Consider the following 24,395-nt stretch of genomic DNA (forward strand, 5'->3'; position numbering starts at 1 on the left):
ATACATACATACATACATACATACATACATACATACATACATACATACATATATATATATACCGTAATTTCCGGACTATAAGCCGCTACTTTTTCCCCTCGTTCTGGTCCCTGCGGCTTATACAAGGGTGCGGCTTATTTACGGCCTGTTCTTCTCCGACACAGACGAAGAGGATTTTGGTGGTTTTAGTACGCAGGAGGAAGACAATCACACAATGATTAAAGACTGACTTTTCATATACCGGTAGGCTGGTTATTTTGATAACGTACAGGCGAGCACTTTGTATTACTTTGCACCGTTGTATTATTTGTACTCTGCACGAATGCTGTTCGCCATGTCAAAGATGTGAAAGTTTGATTGAATGATTGAAAGATTTATTGTTAATAAATGGGACGCCTTGCGTTCCCAAACAGTCATCTCTGTCCCGACAATCCCCTCCGTGGTAGCAGGAACCCCTATATACTACGGTAATTACACATCAAAACCCTGCGGCTTATAGTCGGGTGCGGCTTATATATGGAGCAATCTGTATTTTCCCCTAAATTTAGCTGGTGCGGCTTATAGTCAGGTGCGGCTTATAGTCCGGAAATTACGGTATATATATATATATATATATATATATATATATATATATATATATATATATATATATATATATATATATACACACACACACATATACACTACCGTTCAAAAGTTTGGGGTCACATTGAAATGTCCTTATTTTTGAAGGAAAAGCACTGTACTTTTCAATGAAGATAACTTTAAACTAGTCTTAACTTTAAAGAAATACACTCTATACATTGCTAATGTGGTAAATGACTATTCTAGCTGCAAATGTCTGGTTTTTGGTGCAATATCTACATAGGTGTATAGAGGCCCATTTCCAGCAACTATCACTCCAGTGTTCTAATGGTACAATGTGTTTGCTCATTGGCTCAGAAGGCTAATTGATGATTAGAAAACCCTTGTGCAATCATGTTCACACATCTGAAAACAGTTTAGCTCGTTACAGAAGCTACAAAACTGACCTTGCTTTGAGCAGATTGAGTTTCTGGAGCATCACATTTGTGGGGTCAATTAAACGCTCAAAATGGCCAGAAAAAGAGAACTTTCATCTGAAACTCGACAGTCTATTCTTGTTCTTATAAATGAAGGCTATTCCACAAAATTGTTTGGGTGACCCCAAACTTTTGAACGGTAGTGTATATATACACATAATATATACACTAGGGGTGTGGGAAAAAATCGATTCAAATTCTAATCGCGATTCTCACCTTGTGCGATTCAGAATCGATTCTCTTTTTAAAAAAAATCGAATTTAAAAATTGTTTTTATTTATTTTTATTATTTATTTATTTTTTATTTTTAATATATATTTTTTTAAATTAATCAATCCAACAAAACAATACACATACACATAAACATACATATACACATATACATATACATATACACACACTTTTACACACATGAGTAAATAAATGTATGGGAAACACTGTAAATATTCGTCTGTATATACCTGAGGGTAACACTGGAGGATGACACAAAGCATTTCGTGAAGAGCCAAAAACGCCGGCTGGTAGACGTATGGGGTCAGGTGTTCAATTGGCACGGCCTGAAGAGCTCCGAGTACCAAGACAACATGGTGGGGGTTGTCGATGTAATTCTTCCCCTGGCGCAGCATTGTCAACATAACCGTGACAATAGGAATGGTAAAAGTGGAAGTCAAAGATAAGTCCTGACTGGATGATCTTACAAGAAACTGTAACAGAGACAAATGAACAAAGTTAGGAAACTTCAACGTCTTAGATTAGTGCTGTGAAACAATGTTTTAATACAATTAATTACAGGGTTGTTGTAAATTCATTTTGACTAATCACGCTTCATGTAACTAGCACTCTCAAGGCTCGCTTTCATCCGGAAAAACACCAGCGATGACGTCAACGAAAAATGTATTTGTTTGCGACAAATTTTATTGTCCATATTTGTTGTCAATGTATCGAACCCTTAATAAATAATAAAATAAACGCACTCTCTTAACACTCATATTGCTCACGGTGCAAAAGTTGTGCACACCAACATAAGGCAGATCACAGTAATTACACAAGTTTGTAGCATTTCCTAATGCTAATAAAATTGGTAAGTAAGTGGAACTCTGAACCAAGTTTGACTGTACATTGTGCCATGACAATAAAAGCATGTCATTTCATAAGTTTTTTCACCACAGCGCCATCTTCTGGATTTGATGGCTCCCTGCCTCCACTTGATCCAAAATATAAATTCAATGAACAGTATATTAATACAGCCGCACCCAAGAACATTTTATTCTACATCTATTAAAGGATCAAATAATCTCTGCAAATGTTGGAATCAATCTGTTCTTTGTTGTGTAAACCAGCTAACTGCGTGTCTTCCTACAAACTAAGTACCAGTAATAGTAATTAATGGCAATTAAAAATTCATGCTTCGTGGAGGTATTTATGTTTTTTTAAATTATGTTTCTTATGTTAATATTATTGTGTAATGCTGCTGTGAAACCATTATTTCCCAATTGTGGCACCAATAACACTGTATTCCATCCTGTTCTAATGAGAAAATATTCAGCTATCAGGATATAACCCAAAATGTTATTTTTCTTGTCTCATGCCAGAATTCTCTACAAAGTATGAGCCAAACCTGTTTTATTGAATATTATCTTTTTAGCTTTGCTGGGATCACCAGGTAAAATACAAAACATAACGAATAGTAATCTGGACCTAAATCATGAGACTACTTAAAGGCCTACTGAAACCCACTACTACCGACCACGCAGTCTGATAGTTTATATATCAATGATGAAATCTTAACATTATAACACATGCCAATACGGCCGGGTTAACTTATAAAGTGACATTTTAAATTTGCCGCTAAACTTCCGGTTCGAAACGCCTCTGAGGATGACGTATGCGCGTGACGTAGCCCGGCGAACACGGGTATGCCTTCCACATTGAAGCCAATACGAAAAAGCTCTGTTTTCATTTCATAATTCCACAGTATTCTGGACATCTGTGTTCGTGAATCTGTTGCAATCATGTTCATTGCATTATGGAGAAGGAAGCTGAGCAAGCAAAGAAGAAAGTTGTCGGTGCGAAATGGACGTATTTTTCGAACGTAGTCAGCAACAACAGTACACAGCCGGCGCTTCTTTGTTTACATTCCCGAAAGATGCAGTCAAGATGGAAGAACTCGGATAACAGAGACTCTAACCAGGAGGACTTTTGACTTCGATACACAGACGCCTGTAGAGAACTGGGACAACAGACTCTTACCAGGATTACTTTGATTTGGATGACAAAGACGCAGACGTGCTACTGTGAGTATGCAGCTTTGGCTTCTAAACATTTGATCGCTTGACCGTATGTGCGCAACTTTTTTTTTGCGTATGTACGTAACTTTTTTAAAATATATAAGCTTTATGAACCTTGGGTTAGGTGAACGGTCTTTTGGGCTGAGTGATTGTGTGTGTTGATCAGGTGTTTGAATTGTATTGGCGTGTTCTATGGAGCTAGGAGCTAGCATAGGAGCTAGGAGTTAGCATAACAAAGACGTAGGTGTTTTTATGCAGGATTAATTTGTGTCATATTAAATATAAGCCTGGTTGTGTTGTGGCTAATAGAGTAAATATATGTCTTGTGTTTATTTACTGTTGGAGTCATTCCCAGCTGAATACCAGGTACCGTGAGTATGCAGCCTTGGCTGCTAAACATTTGATAGCTTGACCGTATGTGCGCGTCACATACGTAACTTTTTAAAAATATATAAGCTTTATGAACATTGGGTTAGGTGAACTGTCTTTTGGGCTGAGTGATTGTGTGTGTTGATCAGGTGTTTGAATTGTATTGGCGTGTTCTATGGAGCTAGGAGCTAGCATAACAAACACGTAGGTGTTTTTATGCAGGATTAATTTGTGGCATATTAAATATAAGCCTGGTTGTGTTGTGGCTAATAGAGTATATATATGTCTTGTGTTTATATACTGTTGTAGTCCTTCCCAGCTGAATATCAGGTACCGTGAATATGCAGCCTTGGCTGCTAAACATTTGATAGCTTGACCGTATGTGCGCGTCACGTACGTAACTTTTTAAAAATATATAAGCTTTATGAACCTTGGGTTAGGTGAACGGTCTTTTGGGCTGAGTGATTGTGTGTGTTGATCAGGTGTTTAAATTGTATTGGCGCGTTCTATGGAGCTAGGAGCTAGCAGAGGAGCTAGGAGCTAGCATAACAAACACGTAGGTGTTTTTATGCAGGATTAATTTGTGGCATATTAAATATAAGCCTGGTTGTGTTGTGGCTAATAGAGTATATATATGTCTTGTGTTTATTTACTGTTGTAGTCATTCCCAGCTGAATATCAGGTCACCCCCGGCTCTCACAGCATCTTCCCTATCTGAATAGCTTCAACTCCCCACTAGTCCTTCACTTGCACTTTACTCATCCACAAATCTTTCATCCTCGCTCAAATTAATGGGGAAATTGTCGCTTTCTCGGTCCGAATCTCTCTCACTTCATGCGGCCATCATTGTAAACAATAGGGAACTTTGCGTATATGTTCAATTGACTACGCCACGCTACTTCCGGTAGGGGCAAGCCTTTTTTTTATCAGATACCAAAAGTTGCGATCTTTATCGTCGTTGTTCTATACTAAATCCTTTCAGCAAAAATATGGCAATATCGCGAAATGATCAAGTATGACACATAGAATAGATCTGCTATCCCCGTTTAAATTAAAAAAAATTCATTTCAGTAGGCCTTTAAAGTGTTTTACCAAGAGGATTATTTGTAATGTGTACATTTTCAGAATGTGCTTGTTCTATTTCTGGCCAAAGTAAGCCCCAATTTTTTCTTAAAGTTGTCTTTATTTTTTAAATATTATGCCATTGTTTTACCATTCCGGCCCACGCGGGAATAGATTTTCCTCCAAGCGGCCCCTGAGCTAAAATTTGTTTGACACCCCTGTTCTGGACTGAAACGGTATTGTGTGTGGGCATTTTACTCACCACAAGAGCGGACAAAATCTGTGGTGCGAAGAACCACAGAGCTTCGGAACAATGTTGAGGTAACTTACAGCAGGACAGCAGCTTGACTATGGTGGCGGAAGCTAACACTCCCTGGAGACAAGATAAAAAGAGGCGCCATTAGATGGTGTACACTTGCATGCCATAAAATTAGGTGCATCCACACAACCTTGTCTAGAAAAAGAACAGTATCAAATAGTTTATTTTTAGTTTATAACAATTCTTAGTGCAATTTAATAATTAACCCTTTTTATCAGTATGAGCACCACAGTAATAAACATAGTTAAATTAATACATTCCTAAACAGAGTATATATCAGTGTTTCCCATTCATTAATTTTCGCCACAAATACATTTGACACTCACCTTGCTCATAAACACCTTATAACGGCAAAGTCTGTACAGTAGATGACATTGTAACTCAGCTTTTTAACACACCTCATGCTAGGGGTGGGAAGAAATATCGATATAGCAATGTATCACAATACTTTTTCTAACGATATAATCGCTTTTTTAATGAATAACAATATATATTCAAGTCCTGTTTTGGTGTAGGGTGTAACTCCAAAACTATTTTCTGCACTTCCGCTCCACAAAGTTTATCTTTACACTGTAGAAAAAAGATTTGTAAAACATGCTCACTATTAACCCTGTAGACTCTACAGGGTTAATAGTGAGCATGTCCTACAAAAAAATCAACACTAAAGAAGTAGAGAACCTTTTTTTTATATCTACGTGGCAAAAAACTTGATCCACTTTCTGTACAATTGGAATACATGGAAATAGATCATTGGATTTACATTGTTTTTGACTCAGTTTGTCTAGTGAATTATTACTGTCATCTAGTGTAGGGTTCCTTAACCTTTTTGACCTTGGGGCCCAATTTGGCCCACTAGGATCCCTCTTTATGTTTGTGAACTTTATAGTCTATACATTTAGAGTGGTGTGATAATCAAACACTCTAGAAGTCTAGAATGAAAGAGTATATAAGAGAATTGACAGAGTGTGTACCTTCAATGATGAATGATGAGCAGAGGCCGAGTTTGGAGTGTTTTCTTTAACTCGCTTTCCATGTTTATGTACTCACTGTCCAGGTACTCGGAACATGTTTTCCGTGCCATTTGCTTTTTGATGCCAGTATCATGCTAATTGGCTGCCTGAAAGTGGGTGACTCCACTGTAGAAATAGCCTGCATGTCTTCTAGCACATACACTGCAATGGCTCTATCAATGTTGTCCTGGCTAGCAGTCCCTCCGTTAAAATCCTTAAGTGGAGTTGATGTGGCATCTGAGTCTGTGTCTCTCTTTACTAGCTTCGTCGAAGCATGTTGCTTTTGTAGCTGTTTCAGCACATTTGAACTGCTGTTTTGGGCAGTATTCCTGGGCGTGGTCACTGCTGCTGCTCACAGCTCCCCTCACCTCCCAGGGGGTGATCAACGGTGATTGGTCAAATGCAGAGAATAATTTTGCCACACCTAGTGTGTGTGTGACAATCATTGGCACTTTAACTTTAAGTAGATGGGATCTTTGATCCAAGACACAACTTACATTTAACTAAAATGTTATTTTCTTTGTGCTCGACAAAAGAAAAGAAGTGAGAATGTCTCCATGTTAAGAAACTCGACTTCTGGCTTTGCCATGATGTCTTGTTAGTTGTTGTGAGAGTAGCGTATGTGTGTGTGTGGCCCTTTAAGATATGACAGCATGTGAGGTGAGTGACGTCAGTGAGTGAGTGGGCGAGAGAGGTGAGGGAGCGCAACAGTGAGTGCGTGCAGGTCCTCTAGCTTGGTAGATGGCTGTGTGCGAGACACCAATAAAGTCACAAAGTTGCAACAAACCGCCGGCCTCGTCATTCACCCTCGAGTCCGGAGCTGTAAAGACCCACTGCCGGGTAAAGTGAAGGTTGTTAGCCCCGAAGTACATAGGCCCTGGAGGAATGTCTCCCCTGCGCACCTCGACTACGGTATGGAAGCCCCCCCCTCCCCCACCCACACAAAGCACGCCTTTTCTTTTCCTTGTGACACAGAAAGACGACACCGCAGCGCTCCAATAAAAAACACTCAGATCTTCCGTTTCTAGCCGATACTACATAAAAAATAACGTAAAATAACGCAGTAACGTATCATATAATAACGGTAACTGACAGACTCAATATAAAAAATAACGCGTTAGATTACTAGTTACCGTCAAAACTAACGGCGTTACAGTAACGCGTTACTTTGTAACGCGTTAGTCCCAACACTGGAAATAACTGATAAATATTACATCTGAGGACCACAGCTGAGAAAACAGATTTTTGACAGCCCTCTAGGGGACGCTCACCGCCCAACAACGGCCCTATTGTTTAGAAACACTGATCTAGCGTACATGTATGCAACTTGTATTTTAAGCTGCATGAACTATGTGGTATATCGTCATATCACAATACCATATTGTATTGTGACCCAAGTATCGTGACACGTACCGTATCTTAAAGGCCTTGCAAAAATCCCAGCCCTATTTCATACCAACCTGGGACCTCATGTATCAAGCTTGCGTACGCACAAAATCATGCCATACACCCTTTTGCACGACAAAGGTCAGATTTATCAAAACTGACGTAGAAGGTGGGGAATGTGCGCTGCATATCGGTAACTACATAACAGTCGTACACACATTTATACAGTCTATGGATACTTTAGGTACACACAAGTGATGCTGGGTCATAGTTCACATAAAAGAGTGCCAACTTTTACTCCTCAGACTGATTAATATGGCCGTCAGAGATATATGAACAATTAAAGTTAACAATAAAAGTTTTATGTATCATTGTAGAAACTATCTTTTCAAACGAGGTGCAGCACTAACTTCCCCTGAGTCAGTTTTGACCATGCACATCTATATTCTTCTTCACTTTCTTCCTGATCCACCATTTATTTTTGTATTTCCACCTGTGTTAAATTCTCAGAGACAGAGCTATGCCATGTTGACAATTGCTCTGTTTGCTTCAAGCACAAAAAAAGCACCTCCTCCTGACTTGTGATTGGCGAGACCATGCGGAGCTCAAGCACATGGCTATTTTCAATGTGATTTGTATATGCATAAGTGAGTGTGGTCTGGGTGTGCCAAGCCATGCACACTTCTGTGGAGGATTCGAAGGAGATTGCGATGTAACAAAGAAATGTGCTAGGATTTGTGTGTGCAAACACTTTTATACATCGGAAATTTTACTTGCAAACACCATTTTCTAGATTATTCATACGTCTATATTTTGTAGGAAAGCCATGCAACTCTGTACATGAGGCCCCTAGACAGCCAGAGAATAAGAAGATGTAGCAGGAGGGTTCATTGTTACCAATTTAGCTACAACTTTGTTGCTACATTTAGTAAGTATACAGTTCACTTTTGTATTCCAAAAAGGTGACCAGTGACAAATCTAATTACATTTTATGGTCTTATTTGACACTTTTGGAGACTAATATGAAACATGCTTTTCTCAACAAGCAACCGGTTTTGTCATCATCGCACTAAAAGGTGGCTCAGTCTGGCTTGTGAGTAAAAAAATACCCCAAAACAGCAACAGAAGAAAACTCATTGGTTTTTCTAAACTGATTTGTTTTGGTGTTCATGTTTTTGGCTCACTTTTTGTCGCTCACTGCATCCATAAAAATTACATGGACATGCATCATGGCCCGTTATGCAAATTGGATGGTGATGTCATCTAGCCTAGATTGCAGTCCTGTAGGAAATACTTATATTCACTGCAAAAACACATTTGAAAAGAACATCAAACCTTGTCATTTCCAGCCCACAGCTTGCAAGTGTCCAGCCCGTCTCTGATCATCAGCAGAAGCTGGTTGAACTGGCAGGAAGTGATGTTCTCCACCAGGTGATGTAGCAGCTTCTGTACAGCTGGCTCTAGTGCACTTGTGTCAGATGAAGACAGCCAAGGAGCTTCAAATGAACACCACACAAATCATTTAAATTGCTGTAAATCAATCTTGGAAACAACAATAGGTTAGAACGAGTAAAGGATGTTACACATTGTCAAATTTATACAGCCACGTAGACGATAATGCAGAATTACCTTAGAGAAACATGAAATATAAACAGAAGTATTGAGAAACACAGTTTTAAGTGAATAAAGTTAGAATGAAAGTGGATTTACCTGACAAAAGTATGTGTACATTGTGTAGGATCTGACTGAACAATACTGTCTCGCTATTGTCTTCTTCTTCCTCCTCCTTTTTTCTTCCAGACTTTACCACGGTCTTACAAAACGTTGCCAGAAAATGAAAAGAGGAAACCAGGAAGTCCAGGGGTCTTGCTGCACAGCTCATCTCTTTAAGAACCTGCTGTGAAAAACTCTGATAGAACATCTTGTGTCTCAGGGAGGTCTGATCGTTGGAGGACAGCTCACACCGCAGCATGGTGGTGACGTTGTCCACCACAAAGGCTGGATTAAGGTCGGTGACACTCTGGGTCTTTAGGACTGACTCCACAACAGGTTCCAGTGAGGATGTCGTCCTTGTGAGCACCTGGGTCAAAGTGGCATCTGTTAGTTTACTTCTCCCCAGGCTAGAGGTTATCGCTTTAAAGAAGGAGGCCAACGATGCCAGCAGAAGCTGAATAGCAATGGTGGACACTCCGGTTTTTGCCACCTCTTCCTCACTGGCAAGAAAGGAGGCAAAGCTGTCCAGATTGAGGTGCATGGAGATGTTACAGACAATAATCAGCTGGACCATACACATGATGAAATCCTGCATGGCTGTAATCAAATCCAACCAGTCTGAGCTGCAGGTGGAGCTAAACTGTTCTTTCCTGCTGCGCCATAAGAGGGAGGACAATACAGCCTGCAGCAGAGTGCTTCCGTAAATTACCTTCAGAACACTTCCGAAATTTCTACCCTCTACTAAACAAGCAAGTGTCCTGAGCAGCTTCACCAACAATAGTGTGCAATCCCCTGAATCTGGAGCCTCAGAACGACAAGAGGCTGACGTAAGTATGAAAGTAAGGAGAAGAAAAAGGGACTGTAGATCCCTGGGGTTCAGTCCATCCGGGTTTAGGCTTGATACGATCTCTAGTAGGTCTGTGAGCTCTTTGATTTGAGCATCACTTAAAAGTACAAACATTGGCCCAGACTGAGAGGACACTTTTATATCCTCCACTAACAGTGGGGACCAAAGCTCAGCCGTGATCATCTCCCCCTCTTGTATTTCCTGGTATTTCTCGAGTGTCGAACAAATTTTGGGGACATGTGCTGCTGTTAGAACCCTCAAAATCCTTTGTGTCAGGGAGCCAACTGTAGCTGAAAACAGTGAAGGCAATTCGACAAAAACGGCGCTTTGGAGGAGCTCTGAAGATATGAGGGAGACAGTTAGTAGATCTTTTCCTCTAACGGACTGCTTCCTTAGCAGTGAACTAACCAGAACGTCCACAATACAGCTCACGTCTTCTTGACTCAAATGAGGGGTAAGCAAAGATAGGTTTGTTGTGACGACATACCAGTGTGCAACACGGCAGGAGCTAGAGTTCACAGTGTTCATCTGCCCGTCCCACACACCATCTTCTTCAGAACACACTTGGAGCTCATCTGGAGCTATGATAAACCTAGCTGCACTGTTGAGGCACTCAGCTGTACTCGCTTCTGTAAATGAGGCTGAATCATACAACACTTTCTTTAAGTGTTGCAAAGTAAGAAGCTTGAGATGCACAAAGCTGACGGGGCTGCAGGATGGAGAAGCGGAGGAAGGATGGAGAAGATTCTCTATGTTGGTTAAGGCCGAAGCATCAAAGAGGACTTCACTTTTATCTAAAGATGTGTATTTGCTACAGTGGAGGTAAAAAAGTGTGTCTATTTCCCTCCAAGTGTATCTGAGCAGAAGAATCGCCTCTTGGGTCTTCAGCTCCCATAGCGGTACTGTTTCAGATGCTTTCAGAGACTCTTGCTTTTTCTGAACTGAACTTGTTGCTGTTGTTGTATTTTCTGCAGAAAAAAGCTTCTGCAGGTTGTTAAGAATATTCCGCATCTCCTCCATCAGGCTTTGAGCTTGTCCGACTAAGGGACGAGGGGAGGCATTGTCTATTGACTTCAGACTGAATAGAACAACGTGAAGGAGCTGGCTAAGTGAAAAAAGCATTACTGATGCATCTTCTTTCTCCTGATCCCTTTCTTTGTTGTTATTATCTCCATCCACCATCATCTCTGCTTGGTTTTCCTTTGACAGGATAGGTATAATACATGTTGTCATTGTTTCCAGCGCTGTGGAGCAGATCTCAAGGCTCTGGGAGGGAGGTGTGTCGAGAACACTGGTTCTGATTGAGGCGGATATTTTGTCACACAGCAGAGGAGGTCGGAGGTTATGCAGGGATGGCCGACAGATCACATACAGCAGCTCAGAGAAGAAGCGAGGCAACTGACGCAGCTTAGTGTAAGTCTGGAGAACACTACACAGCATCAGCTGTTGGGGAACAACAAAAAAAGTGTTACTTTCCATAGGAAAACATTTAAACTGTGTATCATACATTAGCTTGTTTCTACCAATCAGCACAGTCTGGCCCGATTTGATTTTCCATTAAAATTCCAGTAAAAGATCCTAAATATCCAAAGTGCCCTTTACTGGGGTGAAACAAGACACTAAAGTGTCAACAACAGATGGAAGCCACGTTTTTTGTTAACATTCTTAAGTACTCACCTGTAATCATTGTGCCATATGACAACACAATGCATATCTACTAACAAAAACATAGCCTACAGAGTGGCGACATTACTTTCAGGTACTATTGCTTGCAGACAGGACGTCCTCGCTTTTATTTGCATTTCAGCAATTGAGACCTTGCATATTAATTATTAATTAATAACTTATGTTTTTAAATTATGGTAGCTTCAATAGAAAGTGGTTTGATGTAGGAATGGGCAATATGGCCTAAAAGCTATATCACAATATAGTGCAGCTTCCTGTGATAACGATATATATCACAATATATTAATTGGAATATATAAAATATAATAGAATCATTTAAAAAAGCTTAACCTTACAAAGGCCCCCAATTCGGCTGTTGACTTAAGCATGGTCTACACCAGACCTGGGCATTCTGCGGCCTGCATCCGCCCCTTTGTACGTCCCTGTGCGGCCCGCGTGAGGCCAATTATAAATTACAAAATAAATTTTAAAAAGTATCTATTTCGAGTGTGCAATACAACGGTGCTGCTTTTGTTTTGAAAAGCGTTATTTGTATTACTTCCGTGTGGACGTATGCTCGTGCGTGCAGCGGCTATCACAAATTACAAAATACATTTTAAAAAACATCTATGTCGTGCGTGCAACACAACTGTGCTGCTTTTATTTTGAAAAGTGTTATATGTGCGTATGTCCTGTGAGGGAAGGCGCACAGCGACAAGTGATGCCCGGTTATCCCCGAGACGCTAAAAAGAGAAAAGTTGATGACGAATGGCGTGTTTTTAACAAGACATGGACTGCCAAGTAAAGGTAAAGCCGTGTGCTTAATTTGTGGTACACAGGTTGCTGTGTTTAAAGAATATAGTGTAACGACCTGCTGAAGTAGATGTTGTCTTCTTGAGTTGCGTAAATGAGGAGTGAGGAGACGTGCGTGTGGAAGGAACGAGATATGTTGAGCTGTGTTAGTATAGCTTGCTCAATAAAAGTTTAAAAAGAGCGTCAGACTTGGTGTGCACTTCTTCTGGACGCTACAATTGGTGTCAGAAGTAAAACTTTGCGCATACTGCACTGTTTGGGTGCTACAACATCGGGAGGTACGTGCCACGTGAGGAGCTCGCCGCAAAGAGAGAGAGAAAGAGAGAGAGAGAGACAGCGTTTACAGGTGCAGCCACGCTGCTTGCCACAGGGGGAATTCCGTCCTCAATGAAGACTCCCAGGTTTGATGGCAAGGCGAACTGGGAGGCATTTCATCCCACTTCGGACATCAATTGTAGCGTCCAGAAGAAGTGCACACCAAGTCTGATGCTCTTTTTAAACTTTTATTGAGCATGCTATACTAACACAGCTCACCTTATCTCGTTCTTTCCAAAAGGAAAACCAATCCTCACTCCTCATTTCCGCAACAGCAACGCTTCCTCCTTCTTCGCCAATCACCTTACAGGCGTGCTACGTTCACAACAAAGAGGCGGCAGGATAAAGTGACAGAAATTGAAATTTTTGCATTGTATTACACATCAGGAAGTGTTGTGTAAGAAAGTGTTAAAAATAAAACCATCAAAAGCCATCTGCTTTTGTATAAAGATAAGTTAGGTTAAATGAAAATATTATTATTATTATCTATCTTACGGTATATCAAAAATAATTTGAGCAAAATTTAATTGAAATATTGTCGGTGTGGCCCTCCAGCAGTGCTCGGGTTGCTCATGCGGCCCCATACTGTCGACATCCCAATCGTTGCTGTTGTGTCCTTGGGCAGGATACTACGTCATCGAACTGGCACCCATTATTATTTAAAAAGTATTGATTTTTAATTGAGAATCATTTTGAATCGAGAATCGATTCTGAATCGAATCGTTACCCTCAAAAATCGAATTAAGTCAAATCGTGTGGTGCCCAAAGACTCACAAGCCTAGAAAACAGAGATGAGCGGATCATTACAAATAACTAGTAACTATACCAAGTAAAGTGTGCGGGGCAGCACCTGACTAAACCGAGCAGAAAATAATACAACCGGAAATTACGCAATATGTTACCGCATACTGTACATCACCAGCCATATTAGAAGTCTTTGTAACCCAGTTTTAAATGGTTCTATTGTCATTTATATGCCTAATACAAAAAACATAACCAGTGAAAGAGCCATCAATCTGTCAATCCTTTCCGTGTCCGGGCCAGGTAAGGTTCCCCGTGTTGAGTCAAATTAAGCCGCAGGCTCCACTCCTGGTGGTGCCCTTCCGTCAATTCCTTTAAGTTTCGATCGGTGAAAAGACAGCCAATGACGCAGCAGGAAACTGTATCTACGTCACATATTATTGGATTGTTCATGTTGTTGCACACATTCTTTGCAATATGTTCATTGTGTCTTTTTTGCAACTCTATTTTTTTCTTTGTGTAAATTCTTTGTGTAAATCATGAATAAAAACAAAATACAATCATTAGCAAATCCTTTTCAACTTATATTCAATTGAATAAACTGCAAAGACAAGATATTTAATGTTCGAAATGAGAATTGTTTTTTTTTTTTTGCAAATAATCATAAACTTAGAATTTAATGGCAGAGACACATTGCAAAAACGTTGGCACAGGGGTATTTTTACCACTGTGTTACATGGCCTTTCCTTTTAACAACACACGTTTGGGAACAAAGGAGAACAATTTTTGAAGCTTTTCACATGGAATTATTTCCCATTCTTGCTTGATGTACAGCTTAAGTTGTTCAACACTCCGTTGTCGGATTTTACGCTTAATAATGTGCCACACATTTTCAATGGGAGACAGGTCCGGACTACAGGCAGGCCAGTCTAGTACCCACACTATATTACTGCGAAGCCACGCTGTTGTAACACGAGCAGAATGTGGCTTGGCATTGTCTTGCTAAATAAAATAAGCAGGGGCGTCCATGAAAAAGACGTGGCTTTGATGGCAACATATGTTGCTCCAAAACCTGTATGTACCTTCAAGCATTAATGGTGCCTTCACAGATGTGTAAGTTACCCATGTCTTGGGCACTAATACACCCCCATACCATCACAGATGCTGGCTTATCAACTTTGCGCCTATAACAGTCCCGATGGTTCTTTTCCTCTTTGGTTTGGAGGACACGATGTCCACAGTTTCCAAAAACAATTTGAAATGTGGACTCGTCAGACGACAGAACCCTTTTTCACTTTGCATCAGTCCATCTTAGATGAGCTCGAGCCCAGCGAAGCCGTCTGCGTTTCTGGGTGTTGTTGATAAATGGCTTTCATAGTAGTACAGTTTTAACTTGCACTTACAGATGTAGCGACGAACTGTAGTCACTGACAGTGGTTTTCTGAAGTGTTCCTGAGCTCATGTGGTGATATCCTTTACACACTGATGTCGCTTTTTGATGCAGTACCGCCTAAGGGATCGAAGGTCACAGGCATTCAATGTTGGTTTCCGGTCTTGCCGCTTACGTGCAGTGATTTCTCCAAATTCTCTGAACCTCTTGATGATTTGATGAACAATTAGCCTGTTCACCTGTGGGATGTTCCAAAAAAGTGTTTGATGAGCAGTCCTCAACTTTCTCAGTTTTTTGCCACTTGTGCCAGCTTTTGTGAAACATGTTGCAGGCATCAAATTCCAAATTAGCTAATATTTGCAAAAAAATAAAGTTTACCAGTTCGAACGTTTAGTATCTTGTCTTTGAAGTGTATTCAATTGAATATAGGTTGAAAAGGATTTTCAAATCATTGTATTCTGTTTTTATTTACGATTTACACAACATTTAACATCAATTTAGTATAGTATATATCTGTATCATGAATCAATTTAAGTGGCCCCCGACTTAAACAAGTTGAAAAACTTATTCGGGTGTTACCATTTAGTGGTCAATTGTACGGAATATGTACTTCACTGTGCAACCTACTAATAAAAGTCTCAATCAATCAATCAAATGCCAACTTCATTGGTTTTGGTTTTTGTATATCGTGATATATATAGTTTTTACAAGAGGTTGCAATATACTGTATATGGCCATATCACCCATCTCTAATTTTCGTCAAATCTAACTAGTATGCTCTGATTTCACCCGATAGTTATCCTCCAACAAAAATGCAAGTCATATAAGAGGTTATTTGCTGCAACAAATTGAACTAAACTGTACCGCTTGGTGGCTATATTCTACATTAACGTTGTTATAATAAAACAGAGGACACGATCAATACCTGTCTGGCCCGTTGGACTCGTGCGTCCATACATTCAGCAGCAACCCAGGCTGAGGATAACAACTTGTCCAGGTCTGGTTCAAGAATCAGGTGGTTGAGACCCAGTAGCACCTTCAAACAGCGGTACCACGCAGGTATGCTAAAAGATGTGTTAAATCACAATGTTACCTGCTGAACAACAGATTTTAGCTCTAACATTAACTAGAAGTTAGAAAACTGCTATTTACCTTGGCTGGGCCTGATTGAAGAAGATTTGTACGAGGCTTCTGTAAAATTTAAGCTGGACCTCTCTATGTCTTATTTTGTCTGATGTCACGTTGTAAATATCCGCAGACAGCACCTGGCTGAGCAGTGATTCCGTAGCTAGCAGGGCCAGACTCCAGCTTTCTGGGAAACCGGACGAGCTGGAGGGGGACAGATCTAAAGCAGGAACCAATTGCGTGAGGAAATTAAAACACAGCAACCTCTGATCTTCCTCGTTTTCTCCTCGAGTTTTCCTGTAGCTTTCCAGAAAAAACTTAAACAGCAGCGGTATGGTGTTTGACATCACAGAATAGGGGAGCGGCGGCTCACAGGAAACTAGTTTGCAAATTAAATCATTGGCAGGCCTTAAGGGGCTTTTTGTCCAAGGGGTGCCACGTTTCTTGGAAACCTCCCTCGAAGGAAGCAAATCCTCCTTGTAGTATGCCAGGTGCTCAGCAGAGAAGAGAGAAAACTGAAGAATGGAGTCTATCTTAACACGCACATCTCTGCAGAGCTGCTGACTGACACACAGATTTGTGTGGGAAGGAACATAGTCAACAGATGTGAGCATGTGTCTGAGGAGCACTAACGGTTGGATCATCTGGCTGGTTACCAAAGTCCAGACCCTATTCGGATTGGCTTGTTGGCGCTGAACTGATAAATATGCCGTTAAAACCTGCAGCAACAACTCAAATAAATGAGCTGAGAGGTTATTTTCCTTTGGCTTGTCCTCCTCCAATTCCGACTTAGGGGTGCCATCACCTTGAGGGTAAAAGTCACTCACAGTGTCTGTTGTGGGTTCAGGCTGATGAGATCCTGCACGTGAAGCTTGCTGCAGTTGAAGGCATGCGAAGGAGCAAACCTTGACCGTGAGACTGACCATGAGTTCGTATTTGGTGGTGAAGATAGAGGAGACAACAGAAGATGAGAGGATACCCTGACATACACTCAGCAGGGTGGGAACACCAACTGACAGCGTGGTGGGGTCACAAGCACTCTCTTCAAGGAGGTCGAGGAGCAGCTGGAAGCAAAGAACAATGGGAAAAAAGATATGTTTTAACTCACAACCACTAGAGGCATATTACATACCACAAAAAGACAGATACACATTCACATTTAAGCAGTCATTTATCTTCTCAAGGGACAAGATGATGGAAATTAAACTTGGATATATTTTAAGCGTAGTCAACACAGATGTCCCGATTGTGATCATTGGATATTATCCTTTTTAAACTGATGTTTACCACAGCTGGATAAAAATCGTACTTGCATAAAAAAGATTCCTTCAAAAAGGATGCATGCTCAGGGAGGCACAATTCTATTCCCATATTTCTTGTTACACACATACAGAAGTTGCAATAACTTCAGGAGGGTGCGTGTCTTAATGATAAATGATAAATGGGTTATACTTGTATAGTGCTTTTCTACCTTCAAGGTACTCAAAGCGCTTTGACAGTATTTCCACATTCACCCATTCACACACACATTCACACACTGATGGAGGGAGCTGCCATGCAAGGCGCTAACCAGCAGCCATCAGAGGCAAAGGGTGAAGTGTCTTGCCCGAGGACACAACGGACGTGACTAGGAAGGTAGAAGGTGGGAATTGAACCCCTGTAACCAGCAACACTCCGATTGCTGGCACAGCCACTCTACCAACTTCGCCACGCCGTCTTGCCAGAATACTGTCTCGAATTTGAGAGCAAGCTGTAATGAACGCGTCGTGTATCCACAATGGGGAGCCACTTCTAAGATACTAATCCTCACTGCCATGGTGGAAAACAAACTACGTTTCTTCCATGTAGCATTATCACTAGAGGTCTCGAGGAAAAGGAATGGCTCAGCATGCTACACACACACACAACGAGCAGGACGAGACAAACAACTAACCGCTTAAGAAGGGGTAGGGAACCTATGGCTTGCGAGCCAGATGTGGCTCTTTTGATGACTGCATCTGGCTCTCAGATAAATCTTAGCTGACATTGCTTGAAACGATAAGTAATTAATAATTCCGCCGGAAATCACAGTGTTAAAAATAACGTTCAAAATACAAAACGATTGTAGCTGAAATAGGCTCCTGCGCCCCCGCGATCCCCGAGGGGATAAGCGGTAGAAAATGGATGGATGGATGGATATAAAACATTATCATGCATTTTAATCCATCAATCCGTTTTCTACCGCACATGTTCAAGGCTCAGCCAATCCTAGCAGTCCTTCGGGGTACAGGAGGGTCCTTTATTTATATTGGATGATGCGGTCGCCCCACGGATCATTGTGAGGCCAAGAAGTAAACTTCCCTTCCAACTAGCTAGCTAGGTAGTTCATGCAGCGCAAACCGCTTTGACAAAGGAGTTGGCGAAAAGAAAAAAAGATGAGGAGTACCGTACATTTCAGGAGGAATGGACAGAGGAATTTGCCTTTGTGAAAGAGCAGGTTCTGCGGTGTGGCTAATATGCAGTGATAATATTTAGTCGATGAAACGGTCAAATATAAAGCTGCACTTCGACACACGCCATGCTACATTTGCATCGAAATATCCAGCGGGGGACAGCAGGAAGAAAAAATGCCAAGAGCTACAGTGCAGAGTGCAAGCTAGTCAGCAGCAACTATGTGTATGGACCAGACAAGGTGACTTCAATTAGGCTAGCTTTGCTGGTTCTTTAGCAATAGCGAGGAACGGAAAGCCATTCACAGATGGCGACTATGCCAAAACATTCATGCTTAATGTGGCCAATTAACTTTTTAACAACTTTTCGGATAAAGGCAAGATCATTAAACAAATAAAAGACATGCCTCTATCAGCAAAAACTGTTCACGATCGTACCATCATGATGGCAAATCAAGTGGAGGAAACACAAGTGAAGGACATAAATACTTATTTTCCCTCTATTTGGATGAGTCAACAGACGTAAGCCATTTATCCCAGTTCAGCGTGATTGCACGGTGTGTTGCCGGTGACATTCTGCGCGAGGAAAGTCTTGCTGTTTTGCCAATGAATGGGACAACAAGATTAAAACCAGACAAAAACACAGGATGGGGGTGTACGATATCCATTACATTTTTTAATTCTGAACGACTATTGGCTTTGATTTAAATTCGTTGGAGGATTTATTCAAGTCTTTCATTGAGTTTGCTAAAGAAAAACATCTACCGATGGATAAGCTTGTTTCGGTGTGTACGGATGGTGCTCTGTGCATGGTGGGGATAAACAAAGGATTTGTAGCGCTTCTTCGTGAACATGAAAATAGACCCATCCCAAGTTTTCATTGCATTCTACATCAGGAGGCGCTTTGTGCTCAAAGGTGTGGCGAGCAGCTTGGTGAGGTGATGTCGCTGGTCATTCGAGTAGTTAATTTTATTGATCGCCAATTTAAAACACTGCAGGATGAAGTTGGGAATAATTATCCTGGTCTGCTTTTGCACAGCGATGTGCGTTGGTTGCCAAGAGGGAAGGTTCTCAGCCGCTCTGCGGCATGCCTGAGCGAAATCCTGACTTTTCTTGAAATGAAAGGCGTCGGGCATCGTGAGCTAGCTAACACTGAGTGGCTCCTGAAGTTTTACTATCTCGTAGATATGACTGAACATCTGAACCAGCTCAATATGAAAATACAAGGCATCGGAAATACAGTCTTATCTCTTCAGCAAGCAGTGTTTGCATTTGAAAACAAGCTGGAACTCCTTATTGTGGATATTGAAACAGGTCGTTTACTACACTTTGAAAAAAAGAGAATTTAAAGATGCATGCACAGCAAGTGACCGAGCTCAACATTTTGATCTCCAGCAGCTAGCTGGCTTCACATCTGATCTCCTGCAGTCATTTAAAGCAGTGGTCCCCAACCACCGTGGTCCGTGGATCGATTGGTACCGGGCCGCACAAGAAATTAAAAAAATAAAAAATAAAAATAAATAATTATTTTTTATTTTTTTAATGAAATTCAACATAAAAAACACAAGATACACTTACAATTAGTGCACCAACCCAAAAAACCTCCCTCCCCCATTTACACTCATTCACACTCATTCGCACAAAAGGGTTGTTTCTTTCTGTTATTAATATTTCTAGTTCCTACATTATATATCAATATAGATCAATACAATCTGCAGCGATACAGTCCGTAAGCAAACATGATTGTATTCTTTATTTTAAAAAAAAAATTTAAATTTAAATTTTTTTTATTTTTTTTTAAAATTTGTCCCCCGGTTCGGGGGACAAATTTTCAAGCGTTGACTAGTCCGCAGCTACAAAAAGGTTGGGGACCACTGATTTAAAGCACGCTTTGGAGATTTTCGTGAGCGCACTCGTCTTTTTAAGTTCATCACCCATCAACACGAGTGTGCAGTGGACAAAGCCGACCTGAGTTGCATCCATGGTGTCTCCATCAGAGATTTTGAGCTACAATTTGCTCTAACGTGGGTGAATAAGTTCAAATCACTGAATGAAAATTTTGAAAGACTTGCACAACAGAAAGCAGAGCTGGCCAGCAAGCACAAGTGGACAGAAATGAAAAAACTTTAACCCGAAGACCATCTGATTGTGAAAACTTGGAACGCGCTTCCCGTCGCATACACACATTGCAGCGTGTGAGTATTGCCGTATTGACCATGTTTGGCTCTACGTATGCATGTGAGCATTCATCTCACATCTGAAAAATATCAAGACCAACCTACGATCACGTTTAACGGATGGAAGCCTCAACGCCTGCATGAAGCTTAACCTCACCACGTATCAACCAGACTACAAAGCCATCAGCAAAACCATGCAGCAACAGAGGTCGCATTAATGGTAATTTTATTTATAATTGGTTAGCTTCATAATAACAATGTTACTAAAAATAATAAAAGACTTATTATACTCTAAAAATGTTGGTCTTACTTAAAAATGCACGCATGTAGTTGTATTCAGTGTTAAAAAAAAATTATATGGCTCTCACGGAAATACATTTTAAAATATTTGGCTTTCATGGCTCTCTCAGGCAAAAAGGTTACTGACCCCTGCGCTAAAGCTTCAATGTAAATTAGGGGTGATTCATTCAGATGTTGGTGCAATTCATATCTAATATACAAACCCCGTTTCCATATGAGTTGGGAAATTGTGTTAGATGTAAATATAAACGGAATACAATGATTTGCAAATCATTTTCAAACCATATTCAGTTGAATATGCTACAAAGACAACATATTTGATGTTCAAACTGATAAACTTTTTTTTTTTGCAAATAATCATTATCTTTAGAATTTGATGCCAGCAACATGTGACAAAGAAGTTGGGAAAGGTGGCAATAAATACTGATAAAGTTGAGGAATGCTCATCAAACACTTATTTGGAACATCCTACAGGTCTGCAGGCTAATTGGGAACAGGTGGGTGCCATGATTGGGTATAAAAACAGCTTCCCAAAATATGCTCAGTCTTTCACAAGAAAGGATGGGGCGAGGTACACCCCTTTGTCCACAACTGCGTGAGCAAATAGTCAAACAGTTTAAGAACAACGTTTCTCAAAGTGCAATTGCAAGAAATTTAGGGATTTCAATATCTACGGTCCATAATATCATCAAAAGGTTCAGAGAATCTACAGAAATCACTCCACGTAAGCGGCATGGCCGGAAACCAACATTGAATGATCGTGACCAACGATCCCTCAGACGGCATTGTATCAAAAACAGACATCAATCTCTAAAGGATATCACCACATGGGCTCAGGAACACTTCAGAAAATCACTGTCACTAAGTACAGTTGGTCGCTACATCTGTAAGTGCAAGTTAAAGCTCTACTATGCAAAGTGAAAGCCATTTATCAACAACATCCAGAAACGCCGCCGGCTTCTCTGGGCCCGAGATCATCTAAGATGGACTGATGCAAAGTGGAAAAGTGTTCTGTGGTCTGACGAGTCCACATTTAAAATTGTTTTTGGAAATATTCGACATCGTGTCATCCGGACCAAAGGGGAAGCGAACCATCCAGACTGTTATCGACGCAAAGTTCAAAAGCCAGCATCTGTGATGGTATGGGGGTGCATTAGTGCCCAAGACATGGGTAACTTACACATCTGTGAAGGCACCATTAATGCTGAAAGGTACATACAGGTTTTGGAACAACATATGCTGCCATCTAAGCGCCGTCTTTTTCATGGACGCCCCTGCTTATTTCAGCAAGACAATGCCAAGCCACATTCAGCACGTGTTACAACAGCGTGGCTTCGTAAAAAAAGAGTGCGGGTACTTTCCTGGCCCGCCTGCAGTCCAGACCTGTCTCCCTTCGAAAATGTGTGGCGCATTATGAAGCGTAAAATACGACAGCGGAGACCCCGGACTGTTGAACGACTGAAGCTCTACATAAAACAAGAATGGGAAAGAGTTCCACTTTCAAAGCTTCAAAAATTAGTCTCCTCAGTTCCCAATCGTTTATTGAGTGTTGTTAAAAGAAAAGGTGATGTAACAATGTGGTGAACATGCCCTTTCCCAACTACTTTGGCACATGTGGCAGCCATAATATGCTAAGTTAATTATTATTAGCAAAAAAAAAAAAATTTATGAGTTTGAACATCAAGAAAATATCTTGTCTTTGTAGTGCATTCAATTGAATATGGTTTGAAAAGGATTTGCAAATCATTGTATTCCGTTTATATTTACATCAAACACAATTTCCCAACTCATATGGAAACGGGGTTTGTAGTATCAGTACAGTATATAAACGATTAAACTAAAGTAATTAGATCTACATTTTTCTTTTTGTTTAGTATTGTTCTAAAATCATTTGGGTGGTTTTGTTATCGTTTACAAACTCAAGGAGTAAGTCTCTGGATACAGGAAGGCTTGGAGGGCAAAACCCAAACCTATGGAGGTAATTTGTGTCTATTTCAAAATATTTTTTGACACTGAATTTATGAAACTTAATTTTTTTGCGTTTGTATTTTTTTTTACATCACATTATGCTGACAATTTAATTGAAAAATAAATCTTTGCAAAATGAGTGTGTTTAAAAATGTTGTGTTTCAAAATTCAGTGCAGAAAATTTGCTGCTTTAAAATTAAGTGAAGTATATTTATATAGGGCTTTTTTTCCTCTAGACACTCAAAGCGCTTTACATAGTGAAACACATTATCTACATCTTTAAGCTACATTTAAACTAGTGTGGGTGGCACTGGGAGCAGGTGGGCAAAGTGTCTTGCTCAAGGACACAACTGCAGTGACTGGCATGGCGGCTCTAGCAACCGAGCCGTACTGCCCCACTTCCAGTAAATTAAGACTGAAGCAATTGATCCCGTTTCAAAACCAGCCAATGAGGTGTCACCTTTGATGTCACGTGACATGGGTCTTACAAAGAGGCAGGTAATGCGGCACTAAGTGTAATCTGCTGTATGTTCATAATTTTATGTAATAAACATTCAGTTTACATAATTCAAACTAAAAATTCACTCCAAGTATATACATTAAATATCAAAAAAGCAACAAGTTATACAGACACAAATTAACCTCCATTCAAATATTTTAAACCGGAGCCAAAAGTAGTTTTTGTTTCTTTTCAGCTATTGTAGCTACTAGCCACTTCATTAAAGGCCTACTGAAACCCACTACTACCGACCACGCAGTCTGATAGTTTATATATCAATGATGAAATCTTAACATTGCAACACATGCCAATACGGCAGGGTTAACTTATAAAGTGCAATTTTTAAATTTCCCGCGAAACTTCCGGTTGAAAATGTCTAGGTATGATGACGTTTGCGCGTGACGTCGATGGTTGAAACGGAAGTATTCGGACACATTGTATCCCAATACAAACAGCTCTGTTTTCATCGCAAAATTCCACAGTATTCTGGACATCTGTGTTGGTGAATCTTTTGCTATTTGTTTAATGAACAATGGAGACTGCAAAGAAGAAAGCTGTAGGTGGGATCGGTGTATTAGCGGCTGGCTGCAGCAACACAACCAGGAGGACTTTGAGTTGGATAGCAGACGCGCTATCCGACGCTAGCCGCCGACCGCATCGATGATCGGGTGAAGTCCTTCATCGCGCCGTCGATCGCTGGAACGCAGGTGAGCACGGGTGTTGATGAGCAGATGAGGACTGGTGTAGGTGGAGCACTGATGTTTTTATCATAGCTCTGACGAGGTCCCGTAGCTAAGTTAGCTTCAATGGCGTCGTTAGCAACAGCATTGCTAGGGTTCGACAGGCGGCACAGCATTAACCGTGTAGTTACAGGTCCAGTGTTTGGTTCGGTGTCTCCTGATAGTAGTATTGATGATC

At 40.7% G+C, this 24,395-nt stretch overlaps 1 protein-coding gene across 1 annotated transcript in view; it reads right to left on the reverse strand.

Moving 5' to 3' along the window:
* urb2 (URB2 ribosome biogenesis homolog) overlaps positions 1-24,395 on the reverse strand; it is a 44,536-nt gene that overhangs the window by 13,567 nt on the left and 6,574 nt on the right. Inside the window, exons 4-9 of the mRNA XM_062025930.1 lie at positions 16,132-17,168; positions 15,905-16,043; positions 9,206-11,498; positions 8,831-8,991; positions 5,043-5,153; positions 1,523-1,765 (exon numbers count right to left, since the gene is read on the reverse strand). Coding sequence (XP_061881914.1) covers positions 1,523-1,765; positions 5,043-5,153; positions 8,831-8,991; positions 9,206-11,498; positions 15,905-16,043; positions 16,132-17,168 — 3,984 coding nt within the window. The remainder of the gene's footprint in view (positions 1-1,522; positions 1,766-5,042; positions 5,154-8,830; positions 8,992-9,205; positions 11,499-15,904; positions 16,044-16,131; positions 17,169-24,395) is intronic.

The sequence above is a fragment of the Entelurus aequoreus genome, linkage group LG02, assembly GCF_033978785.1.
Source record: "Entelurus aequoreus isolate RoL-2023_Sb linkage group LG02, RoL_Eaeq_v1.1, whole genome shotgun sequence".
NCBI lineage: Eukaryota > Metazoa > Chordata > Actinopteri > Syngnathiformes > Syngnathidae > Entelurus > Entelurus aequoreus.